Source organism: Mercenaria mercenaria, chromosome 13 (assembly GCF_021730395.1).
Source record: "Mercenaria mercenaria strain notata chromosome 13, MADL_Memer_1, whole genome shotgun sequence".
Taxonomy (NCBI): Eukaryota; Metazoa; Mollusca; class Bivalvia; order Venerida; family Veneridae; genus Mercenaria; species Mercenaria mercenaria.
Genome location: NC_069373.1, coordinates 65747270 through 65766844, shown reverse-complemented (window position 1 = coordinate 65766844; position 19575 = coordinate 65747270). Strand labels below are relative to the sequence as shown.

The 19575-nt window shown below is 34.8% G+C and overlaps 1 protein-coding gene across 1 annotated transcript; it reads left to right on the top strand.

Annotated features, from left to right (window-relative positions):
- The first annotated feature begins 348 nt into the window (after nt 1-348).
- LOC123530164 (plexin-2-like) lies at nt 349-17609 on the top strand. The gene is made up of 11 exons (XM_053520952.1): nt 349-495; nt 3394-3499; nt 5710-5903; nt 7483-7656; nt 8894-8990; nt 9694-9818; nt 10651-10801; nt 12031-12192; nt 13016-13139; nt 13693-13804; nt 17504-17609. The coding sequence occupies exons 3-11, from the start codon at nt 5851-5853 to the stop codon at nt 17607-17609; spliced, it is 1104 nt and encodes a 367-aa protein (XP_053376927.1). The 5' UTR covers nt 349-495; nt 3394-3499; nt 5710-5850.
- The last annotated feature ends 1966 nt before the right edge of the window (nt 17610-19575 follow it).

Sequence of the window (19575 nt, the reverse complement as noted above, 5' to 3'; positions counted from 1 at the left end):
AGTCTTTGTTATACATAGGTCAAACAATTACAGTTTTATTTTCATGCTTAGGAATTTTTAATGCGTACTATTCATTTATATCAACAAAATAGGTACCCAAATGATCGACTGATCAGTGTCAAGTAAGAATGTCAAATGCCTTTCAAAATGAAAAATTACTATCGACACTTCTTTAATTAGAGTTAATTCATACTTTGTAAACTCTGATGTCAAGGTAGTTCTGCACGTTTGATAAACAGGAAGTAATGGCGTAACATCAAAGCGATGCAACAAGCTTCTCCTTCAAAATTTAATGTTAAAAATTCCTTTTGCCGGTTTATAAACATGTATTACTTTGCCCCAGGTATACCCTCTGAGTGCGCATGTCAATGCAACTACGACAGTAGAAATAGAAGGCGTTAATCTAGGTGTAGTGTATGGCGACACAGTGAATGCTGTTACTATAGCAGGCGAACCATGTGCGTCAATAGAAAGTCTCTTCGAGCCAGGAGTAAGGTAAATCCAGTTTATTATGTCTCCCCCAGGAGACATATTGTTTTTGCCCTGTCCGTCCGTCCGTCTGTCCGTCCGTCCGTCTGTCCGTCCGTACGTCACACTTCATTTCCGAGCAATAACTGGAGAACCATTTGACCTAGAACCTTCAAACTTCTAGGGTTGTAGGGCTGCTGGAGTAGACGACCCCTATTGTTTTTGGGGTCACTCCGTCAAAGGTCAAGGTCACAGGGGCCTGAACATTGAAAAAACATTTCCGATCAATAACTAGAGAACCACTTGACCCAGAATGTTGAAACTTCATAGGATGATTGGTCATGAAGAGTAGATGACCCCTATTGATTTTGGGGTCACTCCGTCAAAGGTCAAGGTCACAGGGGCCTGAACATTGAAAACCATTTCCGATCAATAACTAGAGAACCACTTGACCCTGAATGTTGAAACTTCATAGGATGATTGGTCATGAAGAGTAGATGACCCCTTTTGATTTTGGGGCCACTCCGTCAAAGGTCAAGGTCACAGGGGCCTGAACATTGAAAACCATTTCCGATCAATAACTAGAGAACCATTTGACCCTGAATGTTGAAACTTCATAGGATGATTGGTCATGAAGAGTAGATGACCCCTTTTGATTTTGGGGCCACTCCGTCAAAGGTCAAGGTCACAGGGGCCTGAACATTGAAAACCATTTCCGATCAATAACTAGAGAACCACTTGATCCAGAATGTTGAAACTTCATAGGATGATTGGTCATGAAGATTAGATGACCCCTATTGATTTTGGGGTCACTCCGTCAAAGGTCAAGGTCACAGGGGCCTGAACGTGGAAAACCATTTCCGATCAATAACTAGAGAACCACTTGACCCAGAATGTTGAAACTTCATAGGATCATTGTACATGCAAAGTAGATGACCCCTATCGATTTTGGGGTCACTCCGTTAAAGGTCAAGGTCACAGGGGCCTGAACATGGAAAACCATTTCCGGTCAATAACTTGAGAACCACTTGACCCAGAATGTTGAAACTTCATAGGATGATTGGTCATGCAGAATAGATGACCCCTAACGATTTTGGGATCACTCTGTGAAAGGTCAAGGTCACAGGGGCCCCGAACATTGAAAAACATTTCCGATCAGTAACTTGAGAACCACTTGACCCAGAATGATGAAACTTCATAGGATGATTGGTCATGCAGAGTAGATGACCCCTAACGATTTTAGGGTCACTCTGTTAAAGGTCAAGGCCACAGGGGCCTGAACATTGAAAACCATTTCCAATCAATAACTTGTGAACCTCTCGACCCAGAATGTTGAAACTTCATAGGATGATTGTTCATGCAGAGTAAATGACCTCTATTGTTTTTGGGGCCACTCCGTTAAAGGTCAAGGTCACAGGGGCCTGAACATTGATAATCAGTTCTGATCAATAACTTGAGAACCACTTGACCCAGAATGTTGAAACTTCATAGGATGATTGAACATGCAGAGTAGATGATCCCTATTGATTTTGGGGTCAGTCTGTTAAAGGTCAAGGTCACAGTGGCCTGTTCATGTAAAATCATTTTTTGGAAATAACTTGAGAACCATTTGACCTACAATGTTGAAACTTAATAGGATGATTGGACATGCAGAGTAGATGACCCCTATTTATTTTGAGGTCACTTGATCAAAAGTCAAGGTCACAGGAGCCTGAACAGTGACTTGAGAACCACTAGGCCAAGAGTGTTGAAATTTAGCGGGATGACTGGACATGCCAAGTAGATGATCCCTATTGCAGCCAACCATCAGTGTCTCTTTGATTCCTGACCCCTATTGACGTCTTGCCTATAGAACTTTGCATTGGGGGAGACATGCGCTTTTTTACAAAAGCATTTTCTAGTTTAAAATTTATTTTCAAACTCAAAGTAACAATAGAAGCTCAAACGTCAATATTTTTGTTGACATATATACATTTCATATTAGGTAGGAGACCCCATTTATAACATAATTTTAATGAGGTTAAATAGTTCATCTATGTTGACATTTTCAATGTACTAGGTCTATCATTTACGAGTGTAAACGAGTATGTAATAGAAGAACTGTTGCGTATGCATCACGCAATGTGTACATGCTCTTTAAAACACCATTATGTTTTTAGAAAGTATTTATATGTATAACAAGATTATTCAAACTGGTAAATCAAAAAAGAAATGTTAACAGTTTAACTGTAATTCATGCTATAATTTCAAGTGACTATGGTGACCTTAGATATGGAGCATTAACAAGTCACCTCACGTATGGAGCATTTAAAGGTCAACCCTAGTGTGGAGCATTATATAGCCATCCTTCCTTTGCATTATAATAATGCCGAAGCGCCTGTTGAGCATTAAAAGTTCAACGTCAACGAACTTGCGGAGCATTTAAAGTCCAACGCACCTGAAGCATATCAAAAGGCCAACGCACCTGCGGCGAATTCAAATACCAGCGCACCTGTGGCGCATTAAAATGTCAACGCACCTGCGGAACATTAATAAGCCAAACCATCGGATTTGTCACGCTAGTTTCCAACTATCAAAATGTCCCACGAAAAACGTACACTTTACGTTTCAGCAACAATATACGATATGTTTCCTTTCTACAGTTTTATAACAGTTTAAGCAAGCACTGGAAATCACTTTTAACACTAAAGCTGAAACTGAATATCAAAACTTTAGATGCGGTTTGTGTAATCTCCAGTTGAATATGAAACACATCTATACTGAGTCATCTTGGAAGTTGATACAAATGAAATTGTTTAGCCGTGATCTATCCGTTAAATTGTTTAAAGAGCAGATTTTATTTAATTTTGAATCAGATGTTCTTACAATGCATCAAGAAAAATAGCCATGTAAACTAGAATACTACTGATAAATATATCTCTTCAGAATATCCTGTAAACTGTATCCAAGTAACAGACAGAGAAATGGTAGCGTAGTGATAACATTCGCAAATAATTCAACAGGATGGTATTCCAAACGGTTTTACTTCTGGGTAACGTATTCGTTATTTGTTTATAAATAACAAATAAATCACAATCTTGGCATTTCTTTTTCAATATAAGTTTGTACCTTTTAACACGGCAATAGTACATACATGTTTTCCTTATATCTGGTTATCAGGGATGAACTGTTTAAATGTAAATATTAATTATGTAAACGTTTTGTTAAATATTTAAAACCAATCGAAATTACTGCATTATAACTGATATAGATTGAAAATAAAAATAAAATGTTTTCCGAAATTTTGAAAAGTTAATTTTGAGTTGGAACACATGCGTGCAACGTATTGGATCAGAGAAACTGAGGTCGAAATAAGAAGTTTTTAAGTAATTAAAAGACGAATCATTGAAATGCATACTTTTTCTTTTTAAATTGCCAGATTTACTAAAAGTCAAACAAACACAACGCTGACCTTTTGTAACCAGTCATTCTAAATTAGATAGATCTACAATAGGTGTCGACACTACATACTGTGCCGAAACTCTTATTCGTACGAGGTAGGGATCAAAAGTACTGAAACCAATGCTGTTAAATGACAACTAAGGATGGGATGACGGACATCTTCATTTCAAACCTTCGAAGTTCTCTCCTTTGACAAATACACAAAGTCTCAATGTTTTCATCCATTGAAAGCTTTCTCATAGTTTTTTTCAGTTCTATCTTTAAGGAGGTCAAATAAGGCGGGATGTATATTTTTTCTACCAGCAAGCTTTTTCTTGAGACGAGGGAGCAGGAAAAAGTCACAGGGGGCTAGATCGCGAGAATAGGGCGGGTGTTCTAGAACATAGACCATCTGTTCATTCAGAAACGATGTCACACTTCCAGCCTTGTGACTCGAGGCGTTGTTATTTAACAAATAACAAATTTGGCCGACCTATATGGAAGAATAATTTGAGAAGCTTTCTAAAAACATTTTTCTTATAAAACCTTGCATTCATTGACCTGCCTTTGGGTAAAAGGACCTAGACTGCTAGTCCTTCAGTAGTGAAAAAATATGGCATACATAATCTTTTTCACACTTGCAATCCTTTTGGCAATGTAAGGCCTTCTGGCATTTTTGGTGAGCCATACTCGGTTATTTATTTTTCTGTGCGGTTCGAAGAAATGTATCGAAGACTCATTACCTGTCACTACATTCATTTTTTTTTTCTGATCGTATCTTGGAAACTTTTTTAAAAGTTGGTGCGCCATCTTACCACTCGTGCGTTTTTGCTCCTCGGTGAGCAAATGCAGGGCCCATTTAGCGATTTTCTTCTTAAATTTCAAAATATTTCGCAGAATGCGCAATACAGATGCTTTTGAAAATCCAACTATGTCCACAATCAGCTGAGAAGTATAACTTGCGTCACATTTTACTATTTGTTTGATTTTTTTCAACAATCCGTGGACTACTTGCAGACTTAGGTCGACCAGATTAAGGTGCATTTTTAAAAGACTCCATGCCTGCACAAAATTGCCTAACCCATCTGCAAACTGTGGAAAAGGACATTTGATTACTACCGTAAACAGCACATAATATTTCTGCATAAATATCCTCTGAACCTCTGCCGAGTGAAGCGCGAGTCTTAATGTAAGCCCTGATTTTGTTCGCATTTTTGACTCTTTTTCCAACCATTTTGCCTAACCGCCTACGAGTAGGGTTTGTGCAAATGTAATTGGAGCGAGATATTGTGTGTACATGTATAGTTTATACATCTATTGAAAGCTATGACAATGGGAAACGCGTGCAAGGCGGTAATTTTATACCCGCGCTAACAATAGCGGTGAACAATAGCTGGTTGCATTACTTTTAATCCCATCCTCGTATATGTGTAAGATTTTTTGCAATTGTCCCGTTATTAAAGTTCAGTACTCAAGCGCACATATAAAACAAGTTTCAATGACAGTGAATTTTCGGACGGAAGTTTTATTTCCTTAGGGATATGCTTACGGTAATATATAGGATGCAGGGTATAATACATTCAGAACAAAGTACGTTTGAAATATTGCCCCCGAAAATATCTCAAGTACGTGGAATATTATGATCAAAAGTTTGAAATAAAGACAATCAATTATATTACTGCATCAATATGTTACTTCTTCTTCTTCTCGTACGCGAAAGCGATATTGCATGGTGCTGTGATTCGTTAAAAGAGTGCCAATGGCCCAGCACCTCTGTCTTCAACTCCATCAATATGTAACCAAATTGATAATTTAACGCAGGTTCCAGTTATAACGTCTATCAAACCGACTTCGGGACCCATTTCTGGGGGCACATCTGTAACAGTGTATGGACAACAACTAAATATTGGAAGATATATTACAGTTACAATAGGGGATAACGTGTGTGAACCCGTTAACCACATGAATCCTACTTTTGACCTAGTTACAAGGAAGGATCAATTGATTCAAACCACGTATGTGATTTTTGTTTTTTTTATATATACCAGGTTTGTTCACAAAGTACGCACATTGGTGCCATAATGATGACACTTTAATATTTTGATAAAGTGTTTAGAGGGCTGTTATATTTTGATCTTCTCAGATCGTTCAGCACGACTTTTATGTCGTGTTACTGGTACTGTTTAGTTTCTCAGCATGAACATTTTGGCCTGGGTGGTTCCAATACTCCCGCTTTCATAGCTTTGGGTATTGTTTAATCACCCCTTGGATATGGTTCCTGCTTTTTAATTTTGTCTTTTGGCAGTTCCTGTGATATGCAGGCTCCATAACCTCAGATCCCCTTTCTAAATTCCAGTTTGTTTAGTTCTGCTCATTGTTTTTTCGTTTAGGGCAAACCCATTATTTTAACTGGGGACCATACGCCGCTTTTCATGGAATTACACGCTAGTGTAGCATTGAAGGTTCCATGTGCACCGCCGTATGAACACATCTGCGGATGTCTCTAAATTGTTTTTTGTACTTTTAGCATGTGTAAATGTTGAGTTCTGCTCAACCCGGGGCTAGAGGGCGTGGACGGTAGCATGCATTTTAACTACCGTCCATGAACAGGCTCAATCAAACCGAGCCTGCAACATTTTCGTTTTTGTTGTGTTGAGCGACCTGTGGAGTTTCCACTTTTTCTTTTTTTTTTGTATTTTTAATCACCTAGAATGTTATTTTTTACGTTACGCTTTTTAAATGTTAACTTTTTTATCTGACGTCATTTCTGTAATGAAGCTTGGTAAGAATTTTTATCTTGATAATTCCTAGGCTAAGTTTGAAACTGAGTTATATTGGGTCAAAACTATGTCACCTGGTCATATCAAAGGAAAACCTTGTTAACACTCCTGATGTCACATTTATGAACCTATCTCCATGAATCTTAGTAAGAATGTTTATCTTTTTAGGCCAGCTTTGAAATCGGGTCATGTAGAGTCAAAAACTAGGTCACCCGCTCAAATCAAAAGAAAAGCTTGTGAACACTTTAGATGCCATATTCATGACCCTATCTTCATGAAACTTGCTTGATGATTCATAGGCCAAGTTCGAAACAGGGTCATGTGGGGTCAAAACCTAGGTCCCGACTCAAATCAAAAGAAAAGCTTGTGAACACTTTTGATGCAATATCTATGATCCTGTCTTCATGGAACTTGTTTAAAATGTTTTGATGATTCCTATGCCAAGTTTGAAACAAGGTCATGAGGGGTCAAAAACAAGGTCACCGGCTCATATCAAAGTAGAAGCTAGTTATCACTCTAGAGGCCATGTTTATGACCCTATCTTCAAGAAATTTGACCAGAATGTTTATCTTGATTATTCCAATGCCAGTATTTACACCCGTCACATTATCATAATAAAAACGTAACTATACATAACTGCAAAATAAAAAAAAGTTTTACAAAGAAAATACCTTCAATCTACTGCAGGAAGATGTGCTAGGAGAATGCGAAGAAAATGATTTGATTCTTCTTTTGGCACCTATGCATAAGGTTAAAAATTACTTGCATTATTCGTTATGGAATAACTTGTCAGAAATATTACCGTACATTCCAGAACTTATTCACCAAATGAGCTGATTTGCAAGACGGGATCTGTAGATGAAGATAAGTTGCAAGATGTATTGGTACAGATTGATGGAGCCCGAGTTTTAGAAGAAATGAACATAACATACTTATATGTTGCGGACCCAGTCATTACTGACATACATCCTAAGAAGAGTTTCTATAGGTAAATGGTACTAAATACTGATCATTTAGGTGCAATCAATGACCCTTAACAGATAGCTAACATAATTTTGATATTTTCTTAGAGTTTCGAATTTTGTTTCATTGAATTGAAATGTTTTACGAACATTGTTTCCTGCATTGACATTGAAGAATGTACGTATTCGTCTATTCTCAATGGTTTGAAAACTTCCTTTGTTAGCTAATAATCAATCTTTCGCCAAAATTACCACAACGCATTTCTTTCTCATTGGCGTACAATTCTCAGACTACTGGCTTATCACTGACTTCACAATCGGTTTAAATTCCTCGTTTTGATTTTGCCACTGACTGTTCTAAGGCCGTCCTTATGCTGTATTTCTTGTAGACCATCAAACTATTTTTCGGAAATTCTTTTTCAAAATGTTAATGAATATTTTGTGCTTGACTCATGTTTCACCAGATACGTCCAGTGGTGAAAATGTTACAAATAACTGCATCATTCCAAACTTGAAGTAAAAGAAGAACAATCAAAATTTTAAAATGTATTTCAAATAAAATGCAAGTTATCACTCTATATACTAGTTTTGTGCTACCTGCAAGCATAATATAGTTTGTTACATTACATACTCGCATTGTTTTCATGCGGTGACATTTATGTTCTCGCTTCACCCGCACGCAGATAATTATGGAGATAATTTACCATTTCATATACTCGCACTAACTATATGCAGAGAATATACTTAAAAACTTCGCGAACAATGTTTTATAAAGAGGTTTAGAGAAAACTATTACCATGAACAAAATTAGGTTAATGCAGTTAAAGGCAAAACTTTCTAAAACAATCAAACATAGCAACAACTCTGGAAAGCCACTCCTTCTTAGTCTGAGCAGTTTCATGTATATCGGTAAGTATTAAAAGCCAAAATGAAAAATCATTTTGTGATAGATAACCAAACACTTTATAGCAACCTGACAGAAAACTTACAAATGACAACTCATTTGCATGCCTGATAGCCTAGAATACATGTAGCAGGACTTGAGTCCAAAATCATGCCCAGGTACCATCAGACAGTAACCTGTCAGATTTCGTAACCTTTTATCCTTTTAGGACCGGACTTCGCTTGCTTATTGTACTTTCAGGGTTTTTTATGAGGTTTCAGCTACGGCGTGTTTGTGGACATGTAGTAAAAAGATTGATATAATTTCCTGTAACATTTTCTGCCCTCTATGTGGAAGATGATATATGCTTGTTATTTTAGCGGAGGAATCACTTTGACTGTAGAAGGGTCAAACTTGAATACCATACAGACACCTATGGTATATGCAATTATTGATGGTTTCAAGACAATATCCGAGGTAAACATATTTTATTGACTTTTAGTTATCTCAAAATAAAGCTGCATTGAACTGAACCTCGGAAAGAATATGAAAGAAGTAGCTTTTTGTTTTGCGTTTGCATCGTTATAAACATAGCGCAAGATATCAATATAGCTTCACATCTTTTGTTGTACAGTTACACCTGTTTATGAATATGATATTTTGTCAAGCCGATAATGTCCTATCAGCAAGGTTAAATGCTAAGGGATATTTTAAGATTTTTATGTCTAAATTACTAGTAAATGATGCGAACGAAATTCACACCCACATTTTGTTAAAATTAATTTATCGTGTAACATTTATTTTGTCAATTGTTATCTCTTTTTGGCCGTATTGAATTTATACCGTTAGCAACCACAAATATCTTTTTTGTGGTTTTACTTGTTCCATTTATCATACAAATGCAATTAAGAAACTTCAATAAAATACTTGTTTATTAAATAGTTTTGGTAATTTGGATTTGTTAGAAGTACATTTTTCACTTAACGTTAGAATATTTGTTACGTGTGCGTGATATAAATAACGTTTGATACCAACTGATACCAGACAAAAAAAACACATTATGTTCCAAAAATGAAATCCAGAGACATTGTCTGGCAAGAGAAAAAAAAAATTCTAAAGTGAAAGATTACATATCCAAGTGTCAAATCATCTTATAAACCCAATGACTCACTTGTTACAGAACTGCACGAAGAGCGGCGAAACTGATGCTATTCACTGTCCTTCCCCTAGGTATAAAAACACATCAGCTGTTTCTGGATTGAGTATGGTAAAGGGAAAAAATGGCAGCGAATATGTGTCTGCCAGGTTTGTGAAACTGTACCTAGCTAAGTATTATTTTTAAAGTCCGTAAATGCATCTTTTTTTCCCGCTCATTTGAATGAATGTGGTGAGTTGCGATAAAAAGTCAACTGTGTGTTGAATAGCTTACACAATATACTAACAAATATATTAATGTAGGTTTTGTGGATTTTTTTAGTAAACCGAATGTAAAAGTTTATAAAATACAATTGTTAATCGTTTTTAAAGCGCTTTTTCAAAGGATATGACGACTTATTATTTTATTGACCTTTTTATGTCAAATGCTTTGGATATGGGGGCTGAAATGAGTAGAAAAAAACAACATTTTAACGATTTCTTAGACTACCATCAAATATGTAAAGAAACTTGTTCTTGTAACCTTAGCAGCGTGTATTTGTTTTATATAACTTTTATTAGCAAACATCACAGATGCACAGTTTTTTCATATAAAAAGTACACTGCGAGATCGTCGTATTTGGCATGATTCAAACATGTTCTCTATTGTATGTCTTAAAACTTAGAAAGAATGGAAATTGGTCAGTTTTGATGTTGAAACAGCTTTTTTCTTAAGTATTAATGTTTTCTTTCTGATGTTTACCTTGAACGGTCGTCGATGAGACCTAAGAATACACTCGACAAAAATGAACATATAGTCATACTTAGATCTATATAACATAAGTTTTAAGTATTTTTAAAAGGCAAGATTGGTCTGGTGGTTGAGGTATTCAAAGCTGGTATGATTCAGTTGCTAATCTGGTGTTTGTTTTTCGAGAAAGCTGACTTTGAGAGCGGTACATATCAAACATGAGTTAGCTAAACTTAATATCTATAAACACAGGTTAGGATTCGAGATGGACGGTGTGGCTTCTGTTACCGCTGACAATCTTCATAGCCATATTGCGACTCTTGAATATGTAACTGATCCTGTACTTGAAAACTTCACAGAGGTCAAGCTCTACCATGAACATCAACCATACCTTGTTATCAATGTAAGGTTCAAACATTACCCTCTTATATATTTCAATTCTATAAAATTTAATTTGAGATTTTTAACACGCTATATGGATCGTTTAATTTATCAAAATAAACGCACAATATAAGTGTATATGTATAATATATTTTATCACTGATATTAGCGAAATATTATACCGAAAACATACGAGTTGTTCAATTGTTTCAATTGGATAAGTAACATAACAATAGCAAAATAAAAGTCACAAATTCAGTAACAATGCTAATCTGGCATTTATATATATATGAGCATCATTATATTTTATCCGAATGACACGCATAATCCCTTTACGTGCAGAAATATATTTGAGTGTATACTAGTACTTCACCACATGGCTAAAAGGTGAAGAACACTGATATAGCATGCTAACACTTCAAGTGGACAGACACACCCTGGGAGCATCATTAATATTAATCTGAATGAACTAGTATTTCACATAGCATTCCAAATAGAGAAACACAGGGGAAGCTACTATTGAATTTATATCTGAGAGAACAAGCATTCTTCATTGAGAAACTCCATGGCAGGGGAGTAACCACAGTTGAATTTATATCTTAGTTAACAAGCATTGCATAAAGAGAACCATTTAATGAGCCTTCGGTCAAAATAAATCTGAGTGATCTAGCATTCAGCATAGAGAAACATCCAGAAACCCACCATTAGATATACACCTGAGCGAACTAGCATTCCACATACAGAAACGTCCGCCGAGCCCCCATTTAATTAGAAGATATTTGAATGAAATAGCCTGCAACATAAAGAAACAGCCGGTGAGCCACCATTAACTATAAATCTGAGTGAACTAGCATTCAGCATAGAGAAACACCCAAGTGAGCCACCATTAACTATAAATCTGAGTGAACTAGCTTTCAGCACAGAGAAACACCCGGTGAGCCACCATTAACTATAAATCTTCATGAACTAGCATTCAGCATGGTGGAACACCCGTGAGCCGCCATCCAGAGTTTCCTACACAGATACTTTTTTCACTGAAGTCAGTTTTGTATGCTGTTATTACTGTGTATGAAGCCAAAGAAGACAAGAGATCTGAAAAAATATTACCTCTGTATAAAATATTGACCTACGTGGCCAATGAAACTTTCTACGTAAATCTGAAATGGCTTGTCCAAAATATGCATGTCCTCAAAATTGTGTAGTTCAATCGTTTGATACAACATTGACGTAACGTGTTTCACGTAATTGCAGGGTTATCGTCTCATGCATGCAGCAAACAAACATGATGTGAAAGTAATCATCGGCTGTGAGTTTTGTAATGTAACATTTGCGTCAAATGTTGAAATCCTATGTAAACCTCCGGTTGACAAGCCTGCTTGTGGGAAAAGTAAAGAAGAGCCATTAGATGTTTATGTAAGTCTGTCATTTGATATATTTAAGTCTATATGCTTTTCCTTCAATACAGTCATATTGGTCACATTGCTCCATGCATACATACGTTATGTCTTTGCATTAGAGATACGTGCATTTAAAATAACAATGCCCGTGAAAATTGTACCTTTGAAACAAATGATAAAACTGTAACTTATTAAAGCAATCACCATTATACTTTGTGATATATCACTTTCTTTGTATTATTGTTTTGAAATTCTCATATTTAAATCAAGTTATGTAGATTCTAAATATCACGCATTCCATGTCAAGATCAGTGAAGTTAACTTTGTTGTATTTTGTAGACTTTTTTTCAGAGGATTTCTCAACAGTATCTATATTAGCAAGGCCAGAAAATACCAGAATAATTGTCCTCGAACAGTCAAAGTCATTTATTCTGGTGCGCTGATATAAAAGATGTAACCATTGCCAGGAAAATCACAAGCTACAAAGAATTTTTATGCCTTTTTATTTCGCTGAACTGAGTCGCCTTAAAGTCCTATAATTTTGTCCTGATAAAAAGATGGCGTATGTTGTCTAGTTTTAATATTTGCTCCACCTAATGGATAACATATAGGGAAACAAAAATATGTGAGTGTGTCGGAAATTCTATCAAATAAAATCTGGAAAGTAGATCCCTCGGAAGCACCGGGTCAAACAGTGAAAATTTCAGACTCGGTTTGGTTGAGTCTGTTTATTAGCAGTAATGGAAATAGCAACACTGCCCACGCCCCTTAGCACCGGCTCACTATAATCTACAAAAAATGTGATATGGCATATTTCACCGAGACTGATAATGTTTCAGGTATGGATCGGCTACTTTCATCAAAGTGTAGGATTCTTCGCTTACGAAACCAGTGTTAAAGAAACAAGTAACCCGACTTACATGATCGTAGCGGTACTGCTTGCTACAGCTGTTATTGTAATAGGTTCGTAAAACTTCATTAAAAAACACTTTAAAACTTTCACTTATACAGATGACCAAAACGAATAAATTGAATCATGTTATTTACATTAATCCGGTTTATTTTCTATTCTTTTGTCTTGCTTTGCTTTGATTAGGGACGGTTTAAGACGAGAAGACATGAGAATACGATGCGAACGTACCAGAACACGATCCGAAGGCGCTTTATTAATATAATTCTTAATAGCCTATTTTCTTACCAGCACATTGCAATTACATTCGAGAATACGTTGCGAAAAATCGAGAACACGACGCAAATGCTCGAGACCACGATGAGAAAAACCAAGAACACGATGCGAAAAATCAGAGTATATATCAATGGTTTTGTTGTTTGTCTTTACAATTCTCTACGATTTGAGGGTATGCTTTCAATAATAAGTTTACGACAACCTATAAAGGATTCTTATATTTTGATTTTAGAAACATATAACGGCAACATCTTGACTGCATGTAAAAATTGCGACACATTTCATTAAGACACTTTGTTTTAATTCCTTCATTTATATCTCTTATTTCAGTAGTAAGTATTTTTGCTTATTGCAAGTGCAGAACTAAGCATAGAGTACCTTCAAACGACGTTACAAGTGTGGTGTTTAGGAGAAATCAGACCGAAGAAATGAACGAGAGGAGGTTAGTTTATACTCTCTGCAGTTACTATGTACTAAATGTAGTAACAAATACAAAAGAGCAGTACAATATAATTTTGGCTGTGCGAATTCACTCGAGTCACTAAACAATCCGAGTCAAATTGATAATACAGAAACACAATGGTGTCTGCCAAAAATGTTGATTCCCCATTTGCAGGGAATATACTGATTATGCTTGCCGGACTGTCCATCTGTCACAAAAGCTTTCCCAGTCAATCCATATGAAGCTTCTACTTACCTTTCAATCAAATTTTGTAGAAAGCTGCAAGATAAAGCTAGCCTTTTGCATACTGTCGACGTTTTGCGGTTGAATATATATTTTATTAGAGTTAAAGTCCTTCAAATGTTATTTTGAAGAGGGTTCTTTGAACTATTTCCGCTATGCTTATAGTAGGTATTAAATGAAATTAATCAATATCGAGCCCTTGTTGCGGAGGTATCACGGGTTTTACGGATGAAATATTTATGTTGAAGTTTTTTTGTAATTGAAATATGAAATATAGAAGAAATCTTGCACTAACTACTCGGAATTATCCGGTTTGAAGTTATTTGAATTATGAAGAAGGTTTAGTACCAAGGTAAAGTTTGCAAATTAACTACACGGTGTCGGTGGAGGTAGAACCTCTTGAATGTAACTTTTAAAAACGTTTGTACAAACTTGATCAGTATAAAACCGAGCTGCTCTTTTTTTTACAATTCTTTACTGTGTAATTGACATTTGAATATAAATTTGTCCCTACTACTTGTCTTATCTTGCCTGACTCTTCTTGTTGAAAGTTCCTTAGCATGAAAGGCTTGTTATCCCCCGCAAAAGTGGAGGAATAGAGTTTTGGCGTCCGCCCTGTCCGTCTGTCCGAATCCATATCAATGACATTGGGTGGAATGTCTTCATAAAACATGGTAGAAATGTTAACTGCTCTAGAGAAATTCAACCCTGCAAGCTTCGGTAAGACTGCTTGATTAAGACAAGATTTATGGCCCCTTGTTCACGTTTATATATTACATAATAGTGTTTTATTCAATTGTCTGTTCGTCCGGAGTCATATCTCATACATGGTTGGAGAGATTTGTAATAGAATAAGATAGAAATATTAATTGTTATAGGGCAATGCAGCCTTGCCAGTTTTATTTAGATCAGGTTTATGGCCCTTTGCAATTATATAAGTAGTACATCTAGAATGTTCGGCGTCATATCTTATAACTAGTTGGTAGGATATCAATAAATTATGGTACATTTAGAAATGTTCACTGATATTAAGATATGCGGTCCTGCAAGTTTTAGTTGGATTGCTTGGAGAAAACGAGATTTATGGCTCTTTGCACATAAATAGTCCATCTTCTTTCCGTCCGGAATCATATTTCAGACATAGTTTAAAAAATGCGACCCTGGAGATTTCAGACAGATTGCTTGAAAGAAATGAGATTTATTGCCATTTGTACTTATACGTATGTAACATGTTTTTATTCCGTTTGATTTGTCCGTCCGAAGTCATATCTCAGACCTGATTTGCGGACTTCAATAAATCATCGTAATAATGTTAATTGTAATTGGGAAATGTGTCCTTGCAAGAATCAGTGAAATTGCTTCAGGAACATATATATTATGGCCCTTTTAGTGCTTATTTAATGCTTACTATATAGGACATTTCTTTACAAAATTAATGTCATTTTTATGTCCATATTTGCTTTTGGATATTGTGAGCAAGCGTAGTATATACATATCTTTCCATCAAACTGACGTGATCAAAGTCAGTGCCAGTGTTACTAAAGATAGAAAATTATCTTTTCACTGTAATTTCCGTTGTGTCTAAACAAACTTGGAATTTAGGAAGCTTGTAGGGAGTCCATGGTTTTAGATGTATTTTTGATTGCTTAGGTCAAAGTAAAGATCATGGTTATGGAAAAAAATGTGATTTTCTCACGATAAGTTTAGTTAGAAATGCGGTAAGCAGACCAAACCTGGTAAATAGGTAGCTTCTAGAGATACCAGTTTTTTTTTATTTTAGATAGCTTGGGTCAAGGTCATTGTTACATGTACTGAATATAGAACAACGGATAATCGATAATTTAGAATGAGTAGCCTTCAAAAAGACTGAAACCCAGTTGCATTTACGTGCTTTTCGTATACAGAGAAGGCTTCTTCACAGTGAAACCTTTATCCCGTTTGGCAGGAGATGTTAATGCGCTGAATTGCATTTTTTCTATATTGCAATTGGAAGCTAATCATTTTTGCGAATTTATGGTTCCATAAAGGTCTGTAAGAAACACGCGTCCTATACTACTTCCCGTGGAATTTTAAAATAAAACTGCATTGGAATGACAGTTACTAATAAACCTTGTTGCGCCTATTTAGCGAGTTATAATGAATAATTGTTTTCAAATTTATAGGCCTTTTAAAATCTTAAATAAATCATGCTTTAACATAAGGTATTAGGTACCGTTTCAGATTATCCGATGATACAGAAACAAACTACATTTTTGCATTTTTCCTGTGAACGTAATTGAAGACTGCATTTCAGTCACACTTGTTATGAAGTTTTAGTTCTATGTCTGCTTTAGATTTAAGTTGTGTTTTTTGTTGTTTTTTTTTTTTTTTTTTTTTTTTTTGTTGTTGTTGGGTGGGGGGAATATTGATGTTGATTTTGTTGTTGTTATTGATGATAGATTATAGATTCATATTATATCCGATTGCCTTTTGACCTTATGAACCTTTCATTAATAGCATTGTTTTCGAATTTCGAATTAGTGTAAGATTTTATCCGTCCTTTTTCCAGCAACGCATCTCTGTGCTAAAGCTAGAGACTGCATATCCATTTACCCTTTCATTCTAATGAAACGTTACGGGGATACATGAATAAGGTTTGGTAATTCTTTTGTCGAAAATAAGTTCTTGTGTTTAAATGTTATCCATTTATCTTCAGACAAGAAGATCCGTTGAACCAAGAGTGAGTTGATTTATATTTTTATAAAGCTTTTGTCGTGCAGAGGCTATAATACATAATAATAATGAATCTTAAAGTTTTATTTGCTATAGAATGTTATTTTATTTTGTGGGCCTATGATAATGATTATCATCCACCATCGTATAATTCTTCGAACGTACGACTCATTAGACTGAAATCCATATGGATTAGTAAAAAAGCAACTTAAAAACTGTATGTGATTAATATCTTTGAACTGTTTTAATTTTCAAATTTTTCGATATCAGTTTTGGTCTGATCGTCCAAAAATTGCCATTTGGACATCAAATGGACACTAAAAGTTATACAATTTCAATTTTGACTTGATTTGTCATTCTACAGGGAAATGTTATTATATGTAATAGAAATTTTCAATTATTAAGGATATTTAGCAGTCGATGCAGTCCTTATTTTCGTTAGTTTGTTTATTTGTATTCATTTTAGATTTTGAGCTTTTCTAAATAACTGGTCTGAAGAATTATTCGTAGGTTGTATGTGATATTGATCTAAACTAGTTGAAACTCGAAATCTCGAATTCCAAGCGATCGAGCGTTTTACTTCGAGATAACCAAAATTCAGCTGAAAATGGTATTTTGTTCACGTGTTTTTGGGACCGGGAAAATGTCTTCGATATAGACGGAACCATGAAATATGCGATTTCGAGATATCGAGTTTCAACTGTCTACTGAAACTACGTCTTTTCTTTTCATGGAATGGCGTAGAACTACTGCCTCAGCTTCACACGCATGTGCAAGAGAAACTTCAAATATATATGATGTTATTCATGACCACGAATATCATAATTGTTTCTTCTGGTTTTTTTGTTAAAAATGGTGTAGAATGCCTATACTTTCATCTTAATATTTCGTTGTTGTAAGGTTTAAAATAACAAATTTTTACCGGGGCCTCAAGAAGTAAACAGAAAATTAAAAACTTTTTAAAAGGCTTTTCCAATTTTCTTAAAGTTTTTTTAATAAAAAATATTTTATTTTTTGTTATATATTCTTTCCAAGAATTCTGGAAGAATCCTTTTGAAATTTTTGAAATTAAAAAATTTAGTTGATATATCTAAACCATTTGGGTTAACTACCCCTGTTTTTTTAAAATTTTTCAAAAAGTGGGAGCAAATTGCAGAACAAAATGGCACCGGATAATACCTTTTTGGGATGCCATCAAACAGGAAGGTGAAAAATAAGAACAAAAAGTAGAGGGATTTTTTTTTGAAAATGTTTTTTTAAGGGATAACTTTGGGAAAAACGAGTTAATATTTGACAATAGACCGTTAAGGGTGGCAGTTCCATAAAAACAAAAGGTTGAATGTGAAAAAGTTTCCGTTATGGGAAAAATTTTATTTTTGATTTTGTTTTTTTGTTGTGTAGTTTTTTTTGGAAATTTTTTGCTAATATGTTTATGTCCAATGCGGTATTTTTTTGGGTTTTATTTTAAGGGCTATTTAACTGTTTGTTTTACAAAAATACAAGCTTTGTTTTTTTATACTATTTTTTTTAAAATTTTGTAGTCTTTCGATAAAAAAATATTTTTCAATGTTTAAAACCAGAGAGCTTTCGTAAAAAAATTTTAGTTTTATTTATTTTTGTTTTTGTCGAAATACCGTAAATAAGACAAATTGTTGTTAAGGCGGAAAAGGGGGTTTTTCCTTAAAAGGAATTTAAATTTCATATTTTATATCATCATGGAAGGTGGGAATTTCTCCAAAGCCAGTATTTTAAGGACATATTTGTTGTCAATGCGAAAGTATATAATTATTTTTTTAATTTTTGGGTTTCTTTTTTTATTAAGTGTTTTTAATTTTAATAATTATTAGGTTCTGGTTGGAATGTTTAAAACTTTTGCTTTTAAATTTTTAATCCCTTGTTAAAAATTTATAACTTTTTTTAGTTGTCTATTACTTTAAAAATAGGTTAATTTGGGCAAAGGGGACATGGCCTTTGTTGTGCATTGTAAAGTTTTTAAATCCTGATTTATGAAATCACATAAAAACTTAAAAAAAGGGGACAAAAGAATTTCTTTTTGGTTAACCGCAGGGTAGTTCATTACTTTTAAAAATTGTTTTTTCTGTAAGATTGCAAAGGGAAGGGGGTTGATAGGATTACAATGCTGAAAACAGTATACATTTTTATTAATTTTTTATTTCCCCGACAAAAAGTTTAAAAAGTGGGGGGGTATATGGTTTATTTTGTTGTTTTTTGTTGTCTGTTTTGTTTTGCCTCTGTTTGTTGCTCTGGCGTCTTCGTAAGGTTTTGGGCCCCCAATTTCCTTTTCCCCCCTTACAAATTTTTAAAAATTTAACAATTCTAAACAGATGTCAGGGGAGTTGGGGTTTTTCAAAAAAAATTTCAGATAATACTTTTTTTTTGTAATTTACTATTAATAGACAATTTTGTGGCCCCCAAATTTCCTTTACCCTTGAAAAAGTTTTTGTTTTAATTTTTTAAATCTAAAAAAGTAGGTGCCCTGGGGATTTTAGGTTTTTCAGCGAAAAAAATTAATTTTTGGGGACTTTTTTTTTTTACTATTTTTAATACAGTCGGTTTTTAATTGTTTGCGTAATTAAAATATTAAACTTTAAATGAAACTTAAAAAGGATATACCAATTTTGTAAGGGGCGGGGTTTTTTTGTAAATATTTGTGGTTTGGGGGACTTTGTTTTTTGTTATATATGTAAAAATACAGTCAAATTTACAACAGTCCACATAATTTTGAACTTGTCGGAATTCAATGTAATTGTCGTATGCGGGGGGTAATTTACCTTTAGGATTTATTTCTTGTAAAT